Source organism: Pseudophryne corroboree, chromosome 7, assembly GCF_028390025.1.
Source record: "Pseudophryne corroboree isolate aPseCor3 chromosome 7, aPseCor3.hap2, whole genome shotgun sequence".
Classification (NCBI taxonomy): domain Eukaryota; kingdom Metazoa; phylum Chordata; class Amphibia; order Anura; family Myobatrachidae; genus Pseudophryne; species Pseudophryne corroboree.
The window spans coordinates 1237774-1262928 of record NC_086450.1 but is presented as its reverse complement, the minus strand read 5'-3'; the positions used below and the strand labels follow the sequence as shown (position 1 = coordinate 1262928).

At 52.7% G+C, this 25155-nt stretch overlaps 1 protein-coding gene across 1 annotated transcript in view; it reads right to left on the bottom strand.

The window, feature by feature from the left end:
• The window catches only part of KIAA2012 (KIAA2012 ortholog), a 353000-nt gene that overhangs the window by 165722 nt on the left and 162123 nt on the right, over window positions 1-25155 (bottom strand). Inside the window, exons 10-12 of the mRNA XM_063932236.1 lie at window positions 14244-14309; window positions 7258-7323; window positions 989-1040 (exon numbers count right to left, since the gene is read on the bottom strand). Coding sequence (XP_063788306.1) covers window positions 989-1040; window positions 7258-7323; window positions 14244-14309 — 184 coding nt within the window. The remainder of the gene's footprint in view (window positions 1-988; window positions 1041-7257; window positions 7324-14243; window positions 14310-25155) is intronic.

The following is a 25155-nucleotide window of genomic DNA, read 5'->3' as shown; positions in this document are numbered from 1 at the left end:
CGTGTGACGCCCAATACACATCTGAGACCGTGCGTCCCCATCAGTAGTGCGAGTCTGTGCCGTGTGACGCCAGATACACATCTGAGACCGTGCGTCCCCATCAGTAGTGCGAGTCTGTGCCGTGTGACACCCGATACACATCTGAGACCGTGCGTCCCCATCAGGAGTGCGAGTCTGTGCCGTGTGACGCCCGATACACATCTGAGACCGTGCGTCCCCATCAGTAGTGCGAGTCTGTGCCGTGTGACGCCCGATACACATCTGAGACCGTGCGTCCCCATCAGTAGTGCGAGTCTGTGCCGTGTGACGCCCGATACACATCTGAGACCGTGCGTCCCCATCAGTAGTGCGAGTCTGTGCCGTGTGACGCCCGATACACATCTGAGACCGTGCGTCCCCATCAGTAGTGCGAGTCTGTGCCGTGTGACGCCCGATACACATCTGAGACCGTGCGTCCCCATCAGTAGTGCGAGTCTGTGCCGTGTGACGCCCGATACACATCTGAGACCGTGCGTCCCCATCAGTAGTGCGAGTCTGTGCCGTGTGACGCCCGATACACATCTGAGACCGTGAGTCCCCATCAGTAGTGCGAGTCTGTGCCGTGTGACGCCCGATACACATCTGAGACCGTGCGTCCCCATCAGTAGTGCGAGTCTGTGCCGTGTGACGCCCGATACACATCTGAGACCGTGCGTCCCCATCAGTAGTGCGAGTCTGTGCCGCGTGACGCCCGATACACATCTGAGACCGTGCGTCCCCATCAGTAGTGCGAGTCTGTGCCGTGTGACGCCCGATACACATCTGAGACCGTGCGTCCCCATCAGTAGTGCGACTCTGTGCCGTGTGACACCCGATACACATCTGAGACCGTGCGACCTCTCTAATTATTTCCTTACGTTTGATGTTCTCAGTGTCCATTCCAATGTTCTACGTTATGTTTACACGATTCTCACAAGTACTAAAATAAAGTGAGAACAGTATTTATTACCTGGTGAGGTTTCAGACTTCTCATACTCCGTCAACTCCTCGTTTTTGGTCTGCTATAAAGAAAATGATATATTTATTATAATGAAGATGAATTCACGCCAAGTACAGATAGCATGAGGATATCCCCTCCCCGTATTACTGGTACTGGAACCCTGTGAGATATGACAGAGAGCATTGCTCTAAGGGGGGATTAGGGCAGCTTTGCCTTACATCACTGGTTTGGAGGGTAATAATATGCGGCGGTGTGAAACCCCTACACATTCCTCCTCCTCCTTTCAGAGAAAAGAACGCACTGGTGAGCTCTGCAGCACACAGTGCCTGGACAGCCATGGAAGACAACAGTGGTGGAGAATCGCAGGAGACTTTCCATAGTACTGAAAACATCCAGCCAAGTGAAGAACATTCCACAGGAGGTAGGGATATCACTATCCTGGTCTACCATAAAGAGGAGACGTCACAAGAGCAAATACAGAGGGGTCACCGCAAGGTGCAAACCATTCATATGCCTCAAGTATAGAAAGGCCAGACTAGACTGCGCCAAAAACATCTAGAAAAGCCGGCCTAGCTCTGGAGCAGCGTTCTGTGGTCAGATGAAACGAAGATCAACGTGTACCAGAATGATGGGAAGAACAAAGTATGGGGAAGACTTGGAATGGGTCATGACCCACTGCAGACTACATCATCTGTTACGGTCCACACACACTGAGCGATTTCACAGGGGTGAACCACTTTCCAGAGTAGGTGACTGAAGAAAATGTGGTTTCACTCGGCCGGTAAAACAGGCCGACGGACGGCGGTGGCCAGCAATGATGCGGGAGCGCGCATGAGCGGTCACCGCCTGGCCATACACACTAGGAGATTTTGAGCTCAAAATCACCCAGTGTGTATGCACCGTAACACACAGTGGGGTAGTGCGATGGCCAGGGCCGGCTCCAGGCACGTTCGACTAGAGCGGCCGCGCAGGGCGCCACCCTTAATGGGCGCCGCGCGCTGGCGCCGCCATCTTTGTGCCTGGAGCCAGCCTGCAGTGCTTCATGGCCTGAACTCCTGTGTACGCGGCTGTGCGGCGCCGGCGTCTGACGTTAGACGCCGGCGCCGGGCAGCGAGCATAGCGCGCACACAGGAGTTTTAGAAGAGCCGCCCGCGTCCTCGGCGGCACTCACCCTCCCGCCACCACCGCAGGTACATGTGATGGATGGAGTGCAGCAGCCAGCTGCTAATGCATGTATGAAGGCTGTGGCACGTACTATGTGTAACGTGTCTGCCTTTGGTCCTGGATTAATAGACTGTAGATAAGGGTGACATGGATTTCCATCTGTTATTACACGAGCAAGGTACTGAAGCCTACTGCCACAGCGTTCTTGGCTACTCTTCTGATTAATGTCACCTTTGTGTGAACCTTAGGGAGATTTACATTTAATACCATTTGTTGCATACATGTGACATGTACACTGATTTATTGTATGGTGAACGATGCTCAGTGTTTATGTGATTGCTCAGTGCTTGTGATGCTCATGTGTATTATGTCCTGGTGATGTGGGTCTGTTCACAGCAATCTAGAAACAATTGCCGTCACTCCAAGTTAGATGCAAAAGACCGGCCAGTGCTGACAGAGTATCAGGTTGGTTACAGTATATTCATATGGATGTGCTTCCCTGGTCACCAATACATGTAGGAAATGCAAGAGCAATGGTCAAATTAAATGAGCACTTCCAGTGCTGTAAAAGGCTGGTTTAAGGTCAGTGTCTGCTACTACCAATGATATTGTCAATATATGCTCCCAGAACAACTAATGGGCCAAACCCACTGTAGTGCCCCCATTTCATATTATGCCACTGTGCCCCAAACGCCAGTGATGTAGTTTATGGAGTCGTGTGTGAGCCCCTGGCTGCCATGCTGTTATTCCAGCACTGGGGCAACAGCAGAGTTACATAGACCACCAAATAGCCCCCCTGTCTGTCAGTGGCTGTTCCTGTACCACAGCTGCTGACCATTGCACTGGGAAATCCTCAGTAATACACCCAGGATATACTAACTGGCCTAAGAAGGAGGGATGTATCTGTCTTGTGGAGCAGATCATGTGAGATGATCCTCCTCCAAATGCCTTAATAAACTTGTTAGTCCGGTTACAATTAACCCCTACACCTCTGTCTGCCTTTCAGCAATATGATCAGTACTTCTCCCTGTGGGGAGTAGTAACATCCCTTTCTGCTAGCCCTGGTTACAGATGATGTTTGTTTGGGGATTTCTTCTAGCTAATTGCTCTTCATAAAGGGAGTACATCAGATGAGATGCAGGCAGTAGACCAGTCCTATTGATCTGCTTTGATGCAATTTAACGTGCCATGTAGACTCTCAGGCATTGGCGCAGAGCTTGATGCTTTAGGTTTCTGCAGTATAGCTATTGGATATGTAGAAAGGCAAGTTGTCCAACAAATTACAGTTTATACATTTAGCCACATGCAGCAACTTTGTTCATTAAAAAAAAAACGCATTTCAAATTTGTAAAGCAATGCAAACAGTAAAACTTATTTTGTTAAATACATTACCCTACTAGATGGCTTTCCTTGCTCGGAAAAGAAAGTGCACTGACATGACTGAGAGATGCCTCATTCAGAGGTTATGCTTGGTGGTAAACTGCTGTACCTGGTCGTTTTGGCTTCTGTGTTGTAATCAGAGGCAGAACTCTTGCACTGCATATCTTGCACTGTGGGGGCATATCTTGCACTGTGGGGGCATATCTTGCACTGTGGGGGCATATCTTGCACTGCATATCTTGCACTGTGGGGGCATATCTTGCACTGTGGGGGCATATCTTGCACTGTGGGGGCATATCTTGCACTGTGGGGGTATATCTTGCACTGTGGGGGCATATCTTGCACTGTGGGAGTAATTATGTATCTGGAATTGTGGGTGCATATCTGCACTGTGGGTGCATTTATGTATCTGGCACTGTGGGGGCATTTATGTATCTGGCACTGTGGGGGCATTTATGTATCTGGCACTGTGGGGGCATATCTTGCACTGTGGGGGCATATCTTGCACTGTGGGGGCATATCTTGCACTGTGGGAGTAATTATGTATCTGGAATTGTGGGTGCATATCTGCACCGTGGGGGCATTTATGTATCTGGCACCGTGGGGGCATTTATGTATCTGGCACCGTGGGGGCATTTATGTATCTGGCACTGTGGGGGCATATCTTGCACTGTGGGGGCATATCTTGCACTGTGGGAGTAATTATGTATCTGGAATTGTGGGTGCATATCTGCACCGTGGGGGCATTTATGTATCAGGCACTGTGGGGGCATTTATGTATCAGGCACTGTGGGGGCATTTATGTATCAGGCACTGTGGGGGCATTTATGTATCAGGCACTGTGGGGGCATTTATGTATCTGGCACTGTGGGGGCATATCTGCACTGTGAGGGCATTAATGTATCTGGCACTATGGGGGCATATCTGCGCTGTGGGGGCATTTATCCATCTGGAACTGTGTGGCCATTTATATAGCTGGCACTGCTGGGGGGCATGTCACGTGTAGCTGGCACTGCTGGGGGGCATGTCACGTGTAGCTGGCACTGCTGGGGGGCATGTCATGTGTAGCTGGCACTGCCGGGGGGAATATCATGTAGTGTTCCCGCTAGGCGTCTGTGGCTGGGCAGTGTGTCTCAGTGCTCTACCTGGCGCAAAGTGTCTAACGTGCTTTGCCTGGCGCAAAGTGTATAGGAGGTTCTACCTGGTGCAATGTGTATTAGCTGCACTACTGTGTGGTGTAATGTGAATTGCCACTATAATGTGGCTACGCACCTTCCCCACGAAGTAACTCCCCTAAATTTTTGCTGCGCGCCTTCGGCGCGCACTGTCCATGCTTTAGCGTGTGGAAATGGGAACAACAAGCATTACAGTATGTACATCATTTTGCCCACCTAACTTAAAAATGTGCCCTCCCTGTGATCAGCAACCTGCCCTAAAAAGTGAACACTATCATGTGTAGCTGGCACTGCTGGGAGTCATGTCACGTGTAGCTGGCACTGCTGGAGGGCATGTCATGTGTAGCTGGCACTGCTGGGGGGTGAGACCACGTCCACTTTTTCAGGAGGCCACGCCCACTTTTACAGGAGCGCGCGCCGAAGCCGCGCGCATGGGGGTTGGGGGGGGGGGGGGGGCACTTTTACATATTCTCGCTCAGGGTGCTAGTAGGCCTGGAGCCGGCCCTGGCGATGGCGTGGGCAGGCATGGCTTCCAATAGCACCGGGTCACTAGTATTTACTAAAGACAGAAGCAGCCGGATGAATAGTGAAGTGTATAGGGATGTACTGTCTGCTTAGATTTAGCCCAATTCCACTAACTTCATTAACCGACGCTTCACAATCAGATGGACAATGACCCAAAACCAACCGCGACAGCAAACCAGGAGTTTTTTAATGCAAAGAAGTGGAAAATTCTGCAGTGGGCGAGTCAGTCACCTGATGTCACAGAGCGAGCAGCGTGTCACCCACAACTGACCACTACTGACACCTGCAGGGCAGGCCTGGCATAACACAGGAGGAAACCCAGCATTTGGGGATGTCCGTGGGTTCCAGACGTCAGACAGTCAATGCCTGCAAAGGATTCTCAACAAAGTATTAAAAGTGAACATGTTATTTATGATCACGATAACTTGTCCAGTTACAATTGAATCCCTGAAAACAGGGGACGGTGTATAACATAGGGGGCAATTCCTAAACGTATATTTTTGTTCGACCCATTGAATTAAAGCTGAAAGTCTGCACTGTAATTTTATATCCATTGTTTCATTTCCAATCCATTGTGGTGGCGTACAGAGCCCAGATCAGTGTCCAAATATATATGGACCTAACTCTATGTCTGCTCTGAGCTCTTCTACTCTGCCTGTGAGACGGAAGGCCCTGCTGGCTGGGAGGAACGTCAGAACTCTTTCCATAACAAATAACATTAGCCTTCTATGTCCTTTGGGTCTCATCCAGGACCCCAACCTCCATCTAGACTCTAGGGAGGCAGGAGGAACAGACCATGGCCACACATAACCTATTACCAAACACTCTGGTCCTCCCGTGGCTTACATGTGCCCATTTGTTAACAACATTTTTGACATATTGGGGGTATCCAATTGTGTTTGAAGGGTGTGATTTGCTGATGCCGGCAATGGACCGTATTTTGCACCCCTCGTGGCCCGCTGTCCCCCGAATTTACACAATTTTATATGCAGCCCTGTGGAACTGCAAACAAATTTGTGAGAGTTCAAGATGCTGTAAAATGCGGCTGTTGTTGCAGTAACTTGCAGGCGCAAGAACTTCACCTACAATTGGATTCCCCCCCCTGAATCATATTTCATAACATTCTGTCTTAATGTTATCAACATTACATTTAATTTACAATGCATTGAATTTGGTTACATTGGTTGTGATTGTATACTCAGATCAGACAGAGAAGACGGTATTTAATTAGCTGCAGGCTAAAGTTCCGAGATTATTAATTAGAAGACTGCAATCAACCCGCAACTAGCGCTGCGACAGGAGTGAGTGCAAGCAGACCGCCGCATTAAGTGCTGCCTCAGGGCTAGTCGCAGGTTGATGGCGGGCCCATCATGGAATAGATCTGGGCACTTTACCTGGAGTAGAGGTCGCATGGTACAACCTAAGGCTGAATGATTTGCAAATGCTTAAAAATATTGGCCCTCATTCCGAGTCGTTCGCTCGGTAATTTTCATCGCATCGCAGTGAAATTCCGCTTAGTACGCATGCGCAATAATCGCACTGCGACTGCGCCAAGTAATTTTACCATGAAGATAGTATTTTTACTCACGGCTTTTTCTTCGCTCCGGCGATCGTAGTGTGATTGACAGGAAATGGGTGTTACTGGGCGGAAACACGGCGTTTTAGGGGTGTGTGGATAAAAACGCTACCGTTTCCGGAAAAAACGCAGGAGTGGCCGGAGAAACGGGGGAGTGTCTGGGCGAACGCTGGGTGTGTTTATGACGTCAAACCAGGAACGACAAGCACTGAACTGATCGCAGATACCGAGTAAGTCTGAAGCTACTCTGAAACTGCTAAGTAGTTTGTAATCGCAATATTGCGAATACATCGGTCGCAATTTTAAGAAGCTAAGATACACTCCCAGTAGGCGTAGGCTTAGCCTGAGCAACTCTGCTAAATTCGCCTTGCGAGCGAACAACTCGGAATGAGGGCCATTATCATCATATAACTAGAAGTTTCTGTAATAAGTAATTGTATGAAGGACACGGTACATACGTGGACTGTCTGTGTCAGCTCCTGCTGTGGGCTCTCCTCACCTCTATGTGGTGACCAAGGGGATTTCTGTGAGCAGAGAAACAGGTCAGCTAGGAGCTAGCCCCTATATGTGCAGACCACCCAAACCTGTATGTACAGACCACCGACCCTGTATGTGCAGACCATCCGACCCTGTATGTGCAGACCATCCGACCCTGTATGCGCAGACCACCCGACCCTGTATGCGCAGACCACCCGACCCTGTATGCGCAGACCACCCGACCCTGTATGCGCAGACCACCCGACCCTGTATGTACAGACCACCCGACCCTTTACGTACAGAGTGTTAGAGAGAGGTCAGCAGTAAGGTGTCAGAGCGTTAGGGAGAGGGCAGTAGTAAGGTGTCAGCATTGGAAAGAGGGCAGCAGTAAGGTGTCAGAGCGTTAGAGAGAGGTCAGCAGTAAGGTGTCAGAGCGTTAGAAAGAGGGCAGCAGTAAGGTGTCAGAGCGTTAGAGAGAGGGCAGTAGTAAGGTGTCAGAGCGTTAGAGAGAGGGCAGCAGTAAGGTGTCAGAGCATTAGAAAGAGGACAGTAGTAAGGTGTCAGAGCATTAGAGAAAGGACAGCAGTAAGGTGTCAGAGCATTAGAGAGAGGACAGCAGTAAGGTGTCAGAGCATTAGAGAGAGGACAGCAGTAAGGTGTCAGAGCATTAGAGAGAGGACAGCAGTAAGGTATTAGAGGGTTAGAGTGAGGACAGCAGTAAGGTGTCAGAGTGTTAGAGAGAGGACAGCAGTAAGGTGTCAGAGTGCTAGAGAGAGGACAGCAGTAAGGTGTCAGAGCGTTAGAGAGAGGACAGCAGTAAGGTGTCAGAGCGTTAGAGAGAGGACAGCAGTAAGGTGTCAGAGCGTTAGAGAGAGGACAGCAGTAAGGTGTCAAAGTGTTAGAGAGAGGACAGCAGTAAGGTGTCAGAGCATTAGAAAGAGGGCAGCAGTAAGGTGTGAGCATTACAGAGAGGACAGCAGTAAGGTGTGAGTGTTATAGAGAGGACAGCAGTAAGGTGGGAGTGTTATAGAGAGGGCAGCAGTAAGGTGTGAGTGTTAGAGAGAGGAAAGCAGCAAGGTGTCAGCATGTTAGAGGACAGCAGTAAAATGTTAGAGCATTAGAGAGAGGACAGCAGTAAGGTGTCAGAGCGTTAGAGAGAGGACAGCAGTAAGGTGTCAGAGCGTTAGAGAGAGGGCAGCAGTAAGGTGTCAGAGCGTTAGAGAGAGGACAGCAGTAAGGTGTGAGTGTTATAGAGAGGGCAGCAGTAAGGTGTGAGTGTTAGAGAGAGGACAGCAGTAAGGTATTAGAGGGTTAGAGTGAGGACAGCAGTAAGGTGTCAGAGCATTAGAAAGAGGGCAGCAGTAAGGTGTGAGCATTACAGAGAGGACAGCAGTAAGGTGTGAGTGTTATAGAGAGGACAGCAGTAAGGTGGGAGTGTTATAGAGAGGGCAGCAGTAAGGTGTGAGTGTTAGAGAGAGGAAAGCAGCAAGGTGTCAGCATGTTAGAGGACAGCAGTAAGATGTTAGAGCATTAGAGAGAGGACAGCAGTAAGGTGTCAGAGCGTTAGAGAGAGGACAGCAGTAAGGTGTCAGAGCGTTAGAGAGAGGGCAGCAGTAAGGTGTCAGAGCGTTAGAGAGAGGACAGCAGTAAGGTGTGAGTGTTATAGAGAGGGCAGCAGTAAAGTGTGAGTGTTATAGAGAGGACAGCAGTAAGGTGGGAGTGTTATAGAGAGGGCAGCAGTAAGGTGTGAGTGTTAGAGAGAGGAAAGCAGCAAGGTGTCAGCATGTTAGAGGACAGCAGTAAGATGTTAGAGCATTAGAGAGAGGACAGCAGTAAGGTGTCAGAGCGTTAGAGAGAGGACAGCAGTAAGGTGTCAGAGCGTTAGAGAGAGGGCAGCAGTAAGGTGTCAGAGCGTTAGAGAGAGGGCAGCAGTAAGGTGTCAGAGCGTTAGAGAGAGGACAGCAGTAAGGTGTCAGAGCATTAGAGAGAGGACAGCAGTAAGGTGTCAGAGCATTAGAAAGAGGGCAGCAGTAAGGTGTGAGCATTAGCGAGAGGACAGCAGTAAGGTGTGAGTGTTATAGAGAGGACAGCAGTAAGGTGTGAGTGTTATAGAGAGGACAGCAGTAAGGTGTGAGTGTTAGAGAGAGGACAGCAGTAAGGTGTCAGAGCATTAGAGAGAGGACAGCAGTAAGGTGTCAGAGTGTTAGAGAGAGGACAGCAGTCAGGTGTTAGAGAGAGGGCAGCAGTAAGGTGTCAGAGTATTAGAGAGAGGGCAGCAGTAAGGTGTCAGAGTGTTAGAGACAGGACAGCAGTCAGGTGTTAGAGAGAGGGCAGCAGTAAGGTGTCAGAGTGTTAGAGACAGGACAGCAGTCAGGTGTTAGAGATAGGACAGCAGTAAGGTGTCAGAGTGTTAGAAAGAGGACAGCAGTAAGGTGTCAGAGGGTTAGAAAGAGGGCAGCAGTAAGGTGTGTTAGAGAGAGGGCAGCAGTAAGGTGTCAGAGTGCTAGAAAGAGGGCAGCAGTAAGGTGTCAGAGCGTTAGAAAGAGGGCAGCAGTAAGGTGTCAGAGCGTTAGAAAGAGGGCAGCAGTAAGGTGTCAGAGCGTTAGAAAGAGGGCAGCAGTAAGGTGTCAGATCATTAGAAAGAGGGCAGCAGTAAGGTGTCAGAGTGTTAAAAAGAGGGCAAAAGTAAGGTGTCAGAGTGTTAGAGAGAGGGCAGCAGTAAGGTGTCAGAGTGTTAGAGACAGGACAGCAGTAAGGTGTTAGAGAGAGGGCAGCAGTAAGGTGTCAGAGTGTTAGAGAGAGGACAGCAGTAAGGTGTCAGAGTGTTAGAGAGAGGACAGCAGTCAGGTGTTAGAGAGAGGGCAGCAGTAAGGTGTCAGAGTGTTAGAGAGAGGACAGCAGTAAGGTGTCAGAGCATTAGAAAGAGGACAGCAGTCAGGTGTTAGAGAGAGGACAGCAGTAAGGTGTCAGAGTGTTAGAGAGAGGGCAGCAGTAAGATGTCAGAGTGTTAGAGAGAGGACAGCAGTAAGATGTCAGAGTGTTAGAGAGAGAGCAGCAGTCAGGTGTTAGAGAGAGAGCAGCAGTCAGGTGTTATAGAGAGGACAGCAGTCAGGTGTTAGAGAGAGGGCAGCAGTAAGATGTCAGAGTGTTAGAGAGAGGGCAGCAGTAAGATGTCAGAGTGTTAGAGAGAGGACAGCAGTCAGGTGTTAGAGACAGGACAGCAGTAAGGTGTCAGAGTGTTAGAGAGAGGGCAGCAGTAAGATGTCAGAGCGTTAGAAAGAAGGCAGCAGTAAGGTGTCAGAGCATTAGAAAGAGGGCAGCAGTAAGGTGTCAGAGTGTTAGAGAGAGGGCAGCAGTAAGATGTCAGAGTGTTAGAGAGAGGACAGCAGTAAGGTGTCAGAGTGTTAGAGACAGGACAGCAGTAAGGTGTCAGAGTGTTAGAAAGAGGGCAGCAGTAAGGTGTCAGAGTGTTAGAGAGAGGACAGCAGTAAGGTGTCAGAGTGTTAGAGACAGGACAGCAGTAAGGTGTCAGAGCATTAGAAAGAGGGCAGCAGTAAGGTGTCAGAGTGTTAGAGAGAGGGCAGCAGTAAGATGTCAGAGTGTTAGAGAGAGGACAGCAGTAAGGTGTCAGAGTGTTAGAGACAGGACAGCAGTAAGGTGTCAGAGTGTTAGAAAGAGGGCAGCAGTAAGGTGTCAGAGTGTTAGAGAGAGGACAGCAGTAAGGTGTCAGAGTGTTAGAGACAGGACAGCAGTAAGGTGTCAGAGCGTTAGAAAGAGGGCAGCAGTAAGGTGTCAGAGTGTTAGAGAGAGGACAGCAGTAAGGTGTCAGAGTGTTAGAGACAGGACAGCAGTAAGGTGTCAGAGTGTTAGAAAGAGGGCAGCAGTAAGGTGTCAGAGTGTTAGAGACAGGACAGCAGTAAGGTGTCAGAGCGTTAGAAAGAGGGCAGCAGTAAGGTGTCAAAGTGTTAGAGAGAGGGCAGTAGTAAGATGTCAGAGTGTTAGAGAGAGGGCAGCAGTAAGGTGTCAGAGCGTTAGAAAGAGGGCAGCAGTAAGATGTCAGAGTGTTAGAGAGAGGACAGCAGTCAGGTGTTAGAGACAGGACAGCAGTAAGGTGTCAGAGTGTTAGAGAGAGGGCAGCAGTAAGATGTCAGAGCGTTAGAAAGAAGGCAGCAGTAAGGTGTCAGAGCTTTAGAAAGAGGCCAGCAGTAAGGTGTCAGAGTGTTAGAGAGAGGGCAGAAGTAAGATGTCAGAGTGTTAGAGAGAGGACAGCAGTAAGGTGTCAGAGTGTTAGAGACAGGACAGCAGTAAGGTGTCAGAGTGTTAGAAAGAGGGCAGCAGTAAGGTGTCAGAGTGTTAGAGAGAGGACAGCAGTAAGGTGTCAGAGTGTTAGAGACAGGACAGCAGTAAGGTGTCAGAGCGTTAGAAAGAGGGCAGCAGTAAGGTGTCAGAGTGTTAGAGAGAGGGCAGCAGTAAAGTGTCAGAGCATTAGAAAGAGGGCAGCAGTAAGGTGTCAGAGTGTTAGAGAGAGGGCAGCAGTAAGATGTCAGAGTGTTAGAGAGAGGACAGCAGTAAGGTGTTAGAGACAGGACAGCAGTAAGGTGTCAGAGTGTTAGAGAGAGGGCAGCAGTAAGATGTCAGAGCGTTAGAAAGAAGGCAGCAGTAAGGTGTCAGAGCATTAGAAAGAGGGCAGCAGTAAGGTGTCAGAGTGTTAGAGAGAGGGCAGCAGTAAGATGTCAGAGTGTTAGAGAGAGGACAGCAGTAAGGTGTCAGAGTGTTAGAGACAGGACAGCAGTAAGGTGTCAGAGTGTTAGAAAGAGGGCAGCAGTAAGGTGTCAGAGTGTTAGAGAGAGGACAGCAGTAAGGTGTCAGAGTGTTAGAGACAGGACAGCAGTAAGGTGTCAGAGCGTTAGAAAGAGGGCAGCAGTAAGGTGTCAGAGCGTTAGAAAGAGGGCAGCAGTAAGGTGTCAGAGTGTTAGAGAGAGGACAGCAGTCAGGTGTTAGAGACAGGACAGCAGTAAGGTGTCAGTGTTAGATAGAGGGTAGCAGTAAGGTGTCAGTGTTAGAGACAGGACAGCAGTAAGGTGTCAGAGTGTTAGAAAGAGGGCAGCAGTAAGGTGTCAGAGCGTTAGAAAGAGGGCAGCAGTAAGGTGTGTTAGAGAGAGGGCAGTAGTAAGGTGTCAGAGTGCTAGAAAGAGGGCAGCAGTAAGGTGTCAGAGCGTTAGAAAGAGGGCAGCAGTAAGATGTCAGAGTGTTAGAGAGAGGGCAGCAGTAAGGTGTCAGAGCGTTAGAAAGAGGGCAGCAGTAAGGTGTCAGAGTGTTAGAGAGAGGACAGCAGTCAGGTGTTAGAGACAGGACAGCAGTAAGGTGTCAGAGTGTTAGAAAGAGGGCAGCAGTAAGGTGTCAGAGCGTTAGAAAGAGGGCAGCAGTAAGGTGTCAGAGCGTTAGAAAGAGGGCAGCAGTAAGGTGTCAGAGCGTTAGAAAGAGGGCAGCAGTAAGGTGTCAGATCGTTAGAAAGAGGGCAGCAGTAAGGTGTCAGAGTGTTAGAGACAGGACAGCAGTCAGGTGTTAGAGACAGGACAGCAGTAAGGTGTCAGAGTGTTAGAGACAGGACAGCAGTCAGGTGTTAGAGACAGGACAGCAGTAAGGTGTCAGAGTATTAGAGAGAGGACAGCAGTAAGGTGTCAGAGTGTTAGAGACAGGACAGCAGTCAGGTGTTAGAGACAGGACAGCAGTAAGGTGTCAGAGTATTAGAGAGAGGACAGCAGTAAGGTGTCAGAGAGTTAGAGACAGGACAGCAGTCAGGTGTCAGAGAGAGGGCAGCAGTAAGGTGTCAGAGTGTTAGAGAGAGGGCAGCAGTAAGGTGTCAGAGTGTTAGAGAGGACAGCAGTCAGGTGTTAGAGAGAGGGCAGCAGTAAGGTGTCAGAGTGTTAGAGAGAGGACAGCAGTCAGGTGTTAGAGAGAGGGCAGCAGTAAGGTGTCAGAGTGTTAGAGAGAGGACAGCAGTCAGGTGTTAGAGAGAGGGCAGCAGTAAGATGTCAGAGTGTTAGAGAGAGGGCAGCAGTAAGATGTCAGAGTGTTAGAGAGAGGACAGCAGTCAGGTGTTAGAGACAGGACAGCATTAAGGTGTCAGAGTGTTAGAGAGAGGGCAGCAGTAAGGTGTCAGAGCGTTCGAAAGAGGGCAGCAGTAAGATGTCAGAGTGTTAGAGAGAGGACAGCAGTCAGGTGTTAGAGACAGGACAGCAGTAAGGTGTCAGAGCGTTAGAAAGAGGGCAGCAGTAAGGTGTCAGAGTGTTAGAGAGAGGGCAGCAGTAAGGTGTCAGAGTCTTAGAAAGTGAGGTTAGCTGATCAGTGTTACAAGTGTAAAACATATATGAAAAATGTTACATAAATAAAAACAAATAGATAGTGATATAGGTGTTAGAAATAAATATAAGGTGGTGATGCCCCAAAGTGGCCCAGCCAGAGCAATCCAAGGAGCGCCACGACCCAAAAGTTCACCACCAAACTGACTTTCTATATAAATGAAAGGATCTTACCTATGGCTTGTGTGTAGTCAGCATGTGCTAGTTCCCTGTTTTAAAGCCCATTATAAGAAGCTAGGGTGTGCAGTCCAGGCCCCCTCTGCCCCTAATTACTGCCAGCTGCAGCCTGCATGCACATCAGTGTGGGCCTTTCCCAAAAACATTTCCTAGGGCCAGCACAAACCAAACCGCGCCTCATGTGCTGAAACATGTTACGCAGCTATAACGTGCTAACGCGGAACGTCACATTCCTGAGAACGACCCTTTTCCATTTGTACAATGCTATGCCATATGCGGGTGCTATAGAAATAAATAAATAGTATATTTATCTTTGGAAATACAGTGTAACATTAATAAGGATGTATGATTTTGCAAATGCTTAAAAATATTATCATATAACTAGAAGTTTCTGTAATAAGTAATTGTATAAAGGACACGGTACATACGTGGACTGTCTGTGTCAGCTTCTGCTGTGGGGTCTCCTCACCTCTGTGTGGTGACCGAGGGGATTTCTGTGAGCACAGAAACAGGTCAGCTAAGAGCAAGCCCCTGTATGTGCAGACCACCCATCCCTGCGCGTGCAGACAACCCAAACATGTATGTACAGACCACCCAAACCTGTATGTACAGACCACCCAAACCTGTATGTACAGACCACCCAAACCTGTATGTGCAGACCAGCCAACCCTGTATGTGCAGACCACTTAACCCTGTATGTGCAGACCACCCAGCCCTGTATGTGCAGACCACCCAGCCCTGTATGTGCAGACCACCCAAACCTGTATATGCAGACCAACCAACCCTGTATGTGCAGACCACCCGACCCTGTATGTGCAGACCACCCAGCCCTGTATGTACAGACCACCCAAACCTGTATGTACAGACCACTCAAACCTGTATGTGCAGACCAACCAACCCTGTATGTGCAGACCACCCAGCCCTGTATGTGCAGACCAGCCAACCCTGTATGTGCAGACCACCCAGCCCTGTATGTACAGACCACCCAAACCTGTATGTACAGACCACCCAAACCTGTATGTGCAGACCAACCAACCCTGTATGTGCAGACCACCCGACCCTGTATGTGCAGACCACCCAGCCCTGTATGTGCAGACCAGCCAACCCTGTATGTGCAGACCACCCAGCCCTGTATGTACAGACTACCCAAACCTGTATGTACAGACCACCCAAACCTGTATGTGCAGACCAACCAACCCTGTATGTGCAGACCACCCGACCCTGTATGTGCAGACCACCCAGCCCTGTATGTGCAGACCAGCCAACCCTGTATGTGCAGACCACCCAGCTCTGTATGTACAGACCACCCAAACCTGTATGTACAGACCACCTACCCTGTATGTGCAGACCATCCGACCCTGTATGTACAGACCACCCGACCCTGTATGTGCAGACCACCCAAACCTGTATGTACAGACCACCGACCCTGTATGTGCAGACCATCCGACCCTGTATGTGCAGACCACCCAAACCTGTATGTGCAGACCACCCGAACCTGTATGTGCAGACCACCCAAACCTGTATGTGCAGACCACCCAAACCTGTATGTGCAGACCACCCAAACCTGTATGTGCAGACCACCCAGTCATGTGTATACAGACCACCCAGCCCTGTATGTACAGACCACCCATCCCTGCGCGTGCAGACCACCCAAACCTGTATGTGCAGACCACCCAGCCATGTGTATACAGACCACCCGACCCTGTATGTACAGACCACCCGACCCTGCGCGCGCAGACCACCCAAACCTGTATGTACAGACCACCCAGCCCTGTATGTACAGACCACCCATCCCTGCGCGTGCAGACCACCCAAACCTGTTTGTACAGACCACCCAAACCTGTATGTACAGACCGGGTGTGGTTCATCAAATCGACAGTATCTAGGTCGACAATGTTTAAGTCGACCACTATAGGTCGACAGTCACTAGGTCGACATGGATGGAAGGTCGACAGGGTTTCTAGGTCGACATGTGCTAGGTCGACAGGTCTAAAGGTCGACATGAGTTTTTTTTTTTTTTTTTTGGTGTCGTTTTCTTCGTACAGTGATTGGGATCCCAAATTAGTGTACCGCTTCGCTCGCCATGCTTCGGGCATGATGCCTTCGCTCCGCTACCGCTTCGCTCGGCACACTTTACCGTTCCAATCGTAGTTCACGTGGATCGTTAAGTATGAAAAAATTTAAAAAAAGAAAAAAAATGTGAAAAACTCATGTCGACCTTTAGACCTGTCGACCTAGCACATGTCGACCTAGAAACCCTGTCGACCTTCCATCCATGTCGACCTAGTGACTGTCGACCTATAGTGGTCGACCTAAACATTGTCGACCTAGATACTGTCGATCTTCAGACCGGATCCCGTACAGACCACCCAGCCCTGTATGTACAGACCACCCATCCCTGTGCGTGCAGACCACCCAAACCTGTATGTGCAGACCACCCAGCCATGTGTATACAGACCACCCAGCCCTGTATGTACAGACCACCCATCCCTGCGCGTGCAGACCACCCAAACCTGTATGTGCAGACCACCCAGCCATGTGTATACAGACCACCCGACCCTGTATGTACAGACCACCCAGCCCTGTATGTACAGACCACCCATCCCTGTGCGTGCAGACCACCCAAACCTGTATGTGCAGACCACCCAGCCATGTGTATACAGACCACCCAGCCCTGTATGTACAGACCACCCATCCCTGCGCGTGCAGACCACCCAAACCTGTATGTGCAGACCACCCAGCCATGTGTATACAGACCACCCGACCCTGTATGTACAGACCACCCGACCCTGTATGTGCAGACCACCGACCTTGTATGTACAGACCACCCATCGCTGCGCGCGCAGACCACCCAAACCTGTATGTACAGACCACCCAAACCTGTATGTACAGACCACCCAAACCTGCATGTACAGACCACCCAAACCTGCATGTACAGACCACCCAAACCTGTATGTACAGACCACCCAGCCCTGTATGTACAGACCACCCATCCCTGCGCGTGCAGACCACCCAAACCTGTATGTGCAGACCACCCATCCCTGCGTGTGGAGACCACCCGACCCTGTATGTGCAGACCACCCATCCCTGCGTATTCAGAGACCACCCAAAACTGTATGTACAGACCACCCGACCCTGTATGTGCAGACCACCCAGCCATGTATAAACAGACCACCCGAACCTGTATGTGCAGACCACCCGAACCTGTATGTGCAGACCACCCAGCCATGTATAAACAGACCACCCGAACCTGTATGTGCAGACCACCCGAACCTGTATGTGCAGACCACCCGACCCTGTATGTGCAGACCCCCCGACCCTGTATGTGCAGACCCCCCGTCCCTGTATGTGCAGACCCCCCGTCCCTGTATGTGCAGACCACCCGACCCTGTATGTGCAGACTACCCGACCCTGTATGTGCAGACCCCCCGTCCCTGTATGTGCAGACCACCCGACCCTGTATGTGCAGACCACCCGACCCTGTATGTGCAGACCCCCCGTCCCTGTATGTGCAGACCACCCAACCCTGTATGTGCAGACCACCCAACCCTGTATGTGCAGACCACCAGACTCTGTATGTGCAGACCCCCCATCCCTGTAAGTGCAGACACCCCCGACCCTGTATGTGCAGACCCCCTGAACCTTTATATACAGACTACTCGACCCTGTATGTGCAGACCACCCAGCCATGTATATACAGACTACCCGACCCTGTATGTGCAGACCCCCCGACCATGTATGTGCACCCCCCCCCGACCCTGTATGTGCACACCCCCCCGACCCTGTATGTGCAGACCACCCGACCCTGTATGTGCAGACCACCCGACCCTGTATGTGCAGACCACCCGACCCTGTATGTGCAGACCACCCGACCCTGTATGTGCAGACCCCATGAACCTGTATATACAGACTACCCGACCCTGTATGTGCAGACCCCCCGACCATGTATGTGCACCCCCCCCGACCCTGTATGTGCAGACCACCCGACCCTGTATGTGCAGACCACCCGACCCTGTATGTGCAGACCACCCAACCCTGTATGTGCAGACCACCCTACCCTGTATGTGCAGATCCCCCTTCCCTGTATGTGCAGACCACCCGACCCTGTATGTGCAGACCCCCCCGACCCTGTATGTGCAGACCCCCCGACCCTGTATGTGCAGACCACCCGACCCTGTATGTGCAGACCACCCGACCCTGTATGTGCAGACCACCCGACCCTGTATGTGCAGACCATCCGACCCTGTATGTGCAGACCCCCCGACCCTGTATGTGCAGACCACCCGACCCTGTATGTGCAGACCACCCGACCCTGTATGTGCAGACCACCCAGCCATGTATATACAGACTACCCGACCCTGTATGTGCAGACCCCCCGACCCTGTATGTGCAGACCACCCAGCCATGTATATACAGACTACCCGACCCTGTATGTGCAGACCCCCCCGACCCTGTATGTGCAGACCACCCGACCCTGTATGTGCAGACCACCCGACCCTGTATGTACAGACCAGCCAACCCTGTATGTGCAGACCACCCAGCCATGTATATACAGACCGCCCGCCCCGTATGTGCAGACCACCCGACCCTGTATGTGCAGACCACCCGACCCTGTATGTGCAGACCAGCCGACCCTGTATGTGCAGACCACCCGACCATGTATGTGCAGACCACCCGACCCTGTATGTGCAGACCACCCAGCCATGTATGTGCAGACCACCTGACCCTGTATGTGCAGACCACCCGACCCTGTATGTGCAGACCACCTGACCCTGTATGTACAGACTACCCGGCCCTGTATGTGCAGACCACCCGACCCTGTATGTACAGACCACCCGAACCTGTATTTGCAGACCACCCGACTCTGTATGTGCAGACCACCCAACCCTGTATGTGCAGACCACCCGACTCTGTATGTGCAGACCACCCAACCCTGTATGTGCAGACCACCCGACTCTGTATGTGCAGACCACCCAACCCTGTATGTGCAGACCCCCCGTCCCTGTATGTGCAGACCACCTGACCCTGTATGTGCAGACCACCCGACCCTGTATGTGCAGACCACCCTACCCTGTATGTGCAGATCCCCCGTCCCTGTATGTGCAGATCCCCCGTCCCTGTATGTGCAGACCCCCCGACCCTGTATGTGCAGACCACCCGACCCTGTATGTGCAGACCACCCAGCCATGTATATACAGACTACCCGACCCTGTATGTGCAGACCCCCCGACCCTGTATGTGCAGACCCCCCCGACCCTGTATGTGCAGACCACCCAACCCTGTATGTGCAGACCACCCGACCCTGTATGTGCAGACCAGCCAACCCTGTATGTGCAGACCACCCAGCCATGTATATACAGACCGCCCGCCCCTGTATGTGCAGACCACCCGACCCTGTATGTGCAGACCACCCAGCCATGTAAATACAGACCACCCGACCCTGTATGTGCAGACCACCCGACCCTGTATGTGCAGACCACCCAGCCATGTATGTGCAGACCACCGACCCTGTATGTACAGACCACCCGCCCCTGTATGTACAGACCACCTGACCCTGTATGTGCAGACCACCCGACCCTGTATGTGCAGACCACCGACCCTGTATGTACAGACTACCCGACCCTGTATGTACAGACCACCGACCCTGTATGTGCAGACCACCCGACCCTGTATGTGCAGACCACCCGAACCTGTATTTGCAGACCACCTGACCCTGTATGTGCAGACCACCCAGCCATGTATATAAAGACCACCCGACCCTGTATGTACAGACCACCTGACCCTGTATGTGCAGACCACCGACCCTGTATGTACAGACCACCCGACCCTGTATGTACAGACCACCCGACCCTGTATGTGCAGACCACCCAACCCTGTATGTGCAGACCACCCAACCCTGTATGTGCAGACCACCCAGCCATGTATATACAGACCACCCGACCCTGTATGTGCAGACCACCCAGCCATAAATGTGCAGACGACCCGACCCTGTATGTGCAGACCACCCAGCAATGTATATACAGACCACCCGACCTAGTATGTGCAGACCACCCAGCCATGTATGTGCAGACCACCGACCCTGTATGTACAGACCACCCGACCCTGTATGTACAGACCACCCGACCCTGTATATGCAGACCACCCAGCCATGTATATACAGACCACCCGACCCTGTATGTGCAGACGCCCCCCGACCCTGTATGTGCAGACCACCCAGCCATGTATGTGCAGACCACCCGACCCTGTATGTGCAGACCACCCGACCCTGTATGTGCAGACCACCCAGCCATGTATGTGCAGACCACCCTACCCTGTATGTGCAGACCACCCAGCCATGTATATACAGACCACCCGACCCTGTATGTACAGACCACCTGACCCTGTATGTGCAGACCACCCGACCCTGTATGTGCAGACCACCCAACCCTGTATGTGCAGACCACCCAGCCATGTATGTGCAGACCACCCGACCCTGTATGTGCAGACCACCCGACCCTGTATGTGCAGACCACCCGACCCTGTATGTGCAGACCACCCGACCCTGTATGTGCAGACCACCCAGCCATGTATGTGCAGACCACCGACCCTGTATGTACAGACCACCCGACCCTGTATGTACAGACCACCCGACCCTGTATGTACAGACCACCCGACCCTGTATGTGCAGACCACCCAGCCATGTATGTGCAGACCACCGACCCTGTATGCACAGACCACCCGACCCTGTATGTGCAGACCACCTGACCCTGTATGTGCAGACTACCCGACCCTGTATGTGCAGACCCCCCCGACCCTGTATGTGCAGACCACCCGAACCTGTATGTGCAGACCACCCGACCCTGTATGTGCAGACCACCCGACCCTGTATGTGCAGACCACCCAGCCATGTATATACAGACCACCCAGCCATGTATGTGCAGACCACCCAGCCATGTATGTGCAGACCACCGACCCTGTATGTACAGACCACCCGACCCTGCATGTACAGACCACCCGACCCTGTATGTGCAGACCACCGACCCTGTATGTACAGACCACCCGACCCTGTATGTACAGACCACCCGACCCTGTATGTGCAGACCAACCGACCCTGTATGTGCAGACCACCCGACCCTGTATGTGCAGACCACCCAGCCATGTATATACAGACCACCCAGCCATGTATGTGCAGACCACCCAGCCATGTATGTGCAGACCACCGACTCTGTATGTACAGACCACCCGACCCTGTATGTGCAGACCACCCGACCCTGTATGTACAGACCACCCGACCCTGTATGCGCAGACCAGCCAACCCTGTATGTGCAGACCACCCGACCCTGTATGTGCAGACCACCCGACCCTGTATGTGCAGACCACCCAGCCATGTATGTGCAGACCACCGACCCTGTATGTGCAGACCACCCAGCCATGTATGTGCAGACCACCCGACCCTGTATGTGCAGACCACCCAGCCATGTATGTGCAGACCACCGACCCTGTATGTGCAGACCACCCGACCCTGTATGTGCAGACCACCCAGCCATGTATGTGCAGACCACCCGACCCTGTATGTGCAGACCACCCAGCCATGTATGTGCAGACCACCCGACCCTGTATGTGCAGACCACCCGACCCTGTATGTGCAGACCACCCAGCCATGTATGTGCAGACCACCGACCCTGTATGTGCAGACCACCCGACCCTGTATGTGCAGACCACCCGACCCTGTATGTGCAGACCACCCAACCCTGTATGTGCAGACCACCCAGCCATGTATGTGCAGACCACCCAGCCATGTATGTGCAGACCACCCAGCCATGTATGTACTGATGGGATCCGGTCTGGATCCCAGTGTTCGGAATACAGACGCCGGAATCCCAACATGGATCGAAAAGCCAGCGTGGGGATCCCAAACAAACGTCTGACAGGACTCAAGACTGGTAAACCACACGGGGGTTTGGTTTAGGCTGCGGGGAGGGAGGGTTAGATACCACCAGGGAGGGTTAGGGATAGGTTTAGGCTGCGGGGAGTGTTAGGGATAGGTTTAGGCTGTGGGGAGGGGGGTTAGGTACCCCCAGGGAGGGTTAGGGATAGGTTTAGGCTGTGGGGAGGGGGGTTAGGTACCCCCAGGGAGGGTTAGGGATAGGTTTAGGCTGCGGGGAGGGAGGGTTAGGTACCACCAGGGAGGGTTAGGGATAGGTTTAGGCTGCGGGGAGGGTTAGGGATAGGTTTAGGCTGTGGGGAGGGGGGTTCGGTACCACCAGGGAGGGTTAGGGATAGGTTTAGGCTGTGGGGAGGGAGGGTTAGGGTTAGGTTTAGGCTGTGGGGAGGGAGGGTTAGGTACCACCAGGGAGGGTTAGAGATAGGTTTAGGCTGTGGGGAGGGGGGTTAGGTACCACCAGGGAGGGTTAGGGATAGGTTTAGGCTGTGGGTAGGGGGGTTAGGTACCACCAGGGAGGGTTAGGGATAGGTTTAGGCTGCGGGGAGGGAGGGTTAGGTACCACCAGGGAGGGTTAGGGATAGGTTTAGGCTGCGGGGAGGGAGGGTTAGGTACCACCAAGGAGGATTAGGGATAGGTTTAGGCTGTGGGGAGGTGGGTTAGGTACCACCAGGGACAGTTAGGGATAGGTTAAGGCTGCGGAGAGGGCGGGTTAGGTACCACCAGGGAGGGTTAGGGATAGGTTTAGGCTGCGGGGAGGGTTAGGGATAGGTTTAGGCTGCGGGGAGGGAGGGTTATATACCACCAGGGAGGGTTAGGGATAGGTTTAGGCTGCGGGGAGGGTTAGGGATAGGTTTAGGCTGTGGGGAGGGGGGTTAGGTACCCCCAGGGAGGGTTAGGGATAGGTTTAGGCTGTGGGGAGGGGGGTTAGGTACCCCCAGGGAGGGTTAGGGATAGGTTTAGGCTGCGGGGAGGGAGGGTTAGGTACCACCAGGGAGGGTTAGGGATAGGTTTAGGCTGCGGGGAGGGTTAGGGATAGGTTTAGGCTGTGGGGAGGGGGGTTAGGTACCCCCAGGGAGGGTAAGGTTCAGGTTTAGGCTGTGGGGAGGGAGGGTTAGGGATAGGTTTAGGCTGTGGGGAAGGGGGTTAGGTACCCCCAGGGAGGGTTAGGGATAGGTTTAGGCTGTGGGGAGGGAGGGTTAGGTACCACCAGGGAGGGTTAGGGATAGGTTTAGGCTGTGGGGAGGTATGGTTAGGTACCACTAGGGACGGTTAGGGATAGGTTTAGGCTGCGGAGAGGGCGGGTTAGGTACCACCAGGGAGGGATAGGGATAGGTTTAGGCTGTGGGGAGGGAGAGTTAGATACCACCAGGGAGGGTTAGGGATAGGTTTAGGCTGCGGGGAGGGTTAGGGATAGGTTTAGGCTGTGGGGAGGGGGGTTAGGTACCCCCAGGGAGGGTTAGGGATAGGTTTAGGCTGTGGGGAGGGGGGTTAGGTACCCCCAGGGAGGGTTAGGGATAGGTTTAGGCTGCGGGGAGGGAGGGTTAGGTACCACCAGGGAGGGTTAGGGATAGGTTTAGGCTGCGGGGAGGGTTAGGGATAGGTTTAGGCTGTGGGGAGGGGGGTTAGGTACCCCCAGGGAGGGTTAGGGACAGGTTTAGGCTGTGGGAAGGGAGGGTTAGGGATAGGTTGAGGCTGTGGGGAGGTGGGTTAGGTACCACAAGGGACGGTTAGGGATAGGTTTAGGCTGCGGGGAGGGCGGGTTAGGTACCACCAGGGAGGGTTAGGGATAGGTTTAGGCTGTGGGGAGTGGTTAGGTACCACCAGGGAGGGTTAGGGATAGGTTTAGGTTGTGGGGAGGTGGGTTAGGTACCCCCAGGGAGGGTTAGGGATAGGTTTAGGCTGCGGGGAGGGCGGGTTAGGTACCACCAGGGAGGGTTAGGGATAGGTTTAGGCTGTGGGGTGGGAGGGTTAGGTACCACCAGGGAGGGTTAGGGATAGGTTTAGGCTGCGGGGAGATTTAGGGATAGGTTTAGGCTGTGGGGAGGGGGGTTCGGTACCACCAGGGAGGGTTAGGGATAGGTTTAGGCTGTGGGGAGGGGGGTTAGGTACCCCCAGGGAGGGTTAGGGATAGGTTTAGGCTGTGGTGAGGGAGGATTAGGGATAGGTTTAGGCTGTGGGGAGGGGGGTTAGGTACCCCCAGGGAGGGTTAGGGATAGGTTTAGGCTGTGGGGAGGGGGGTTAGGTACCACCAGGGAGGGTTAGGGATAGGTTTAGGCTGCGGGGAGGGAGGGTTAGGTACCACCAGGGAGGGTTAGGGATAGGTTTAGGCTGCGGGGAGGGTTAGGGATAGGTTTAGGCTGTGGGGAGGGGGGTTAGGTACCCCCAGGGAGGGTTAGGGACAGGTTTAGGTTGTGGGGAGGGAGGGTTAGGGATAGGTTTAGGCTGTGGGGAGGTGGGTTAGGTACCACCAGGGACGGTTAGGGATAGGTTTAGGCTGCGGGGAGGGCGGGTTAGGTACCACCAGGGAGGGTTAGGGATAGGTTTAGGCTGCGGGGAGGGGGGTAAGGGACCCCCAGGGAGGGTTAGGGATAGGTTTAGGCTGCGGGGAGGGAGGGTTATGTACCACCAGGGAGGGTTAGGGATAGGTTTAGGCTGTGGGGAGGGGGGTTAGGTACCCCCAGGGAGGTTTAGGGATAGGTTTAGGCTGTGGGGAGGGAGGGTTAGGGATAGGTTTAGGCTGTGGGGAGGGGGGTTAGGTACCCCCAGGGAGGGTTAGGGATAGGTTTAGGCTGTGGGGAGGGGGGTTAGGTACCCCCAGGGAGGGTTAGGGATAGGTTTAGGCTGCGGGGAAGGAGGGTTAGGTACCACCAGGGAGGGTTAGAGATAGGTTTAGGCTGCGGGGAGGGCGGGTTAGGTACCACCAGGGAGGGTTAGGGATAGGTTTAGGCTGTGGGGAGGGGTTAGGTACCACCAGGGAGGGTTAGGGATAGGTTTAGGTTGTGGGGAGGTGGGTTAGGTACCCCCAGGGAGGGTTAGGGATAGGTTTAGGCTGCGGGGAGGGCGGGTTAGGTACCACCAGGGAGGGTTAGGGATAGGTTTAGGCTGTGGGGTGGGAGGGTTAGGTACCACCAGGGAGGGTTAGGGATAGGTTTAGGCTGCAGGGAGATTTAGGGATAGGTTTAGGCTGTGGGGAGGGGGGTTCGGTACCACCAGGGAGGGTTAGGGATAGGTTTAGGCTGTGGGGAGGGGGGTTAGGTACCCCCAGGGAGGGTTAGGGATAGGTTTAGGCTGTGGGGAGGGAGGGTTAGGGATAGGTTTAGGCTGTGGGGAGGGGGGTTAGGTACCCCCAGGGAGGGTTAGGGATAGGTTTAGGCTGTGGGGAGGGGGGTTAGGTACCACCAGGGAGGGTTAGGGTT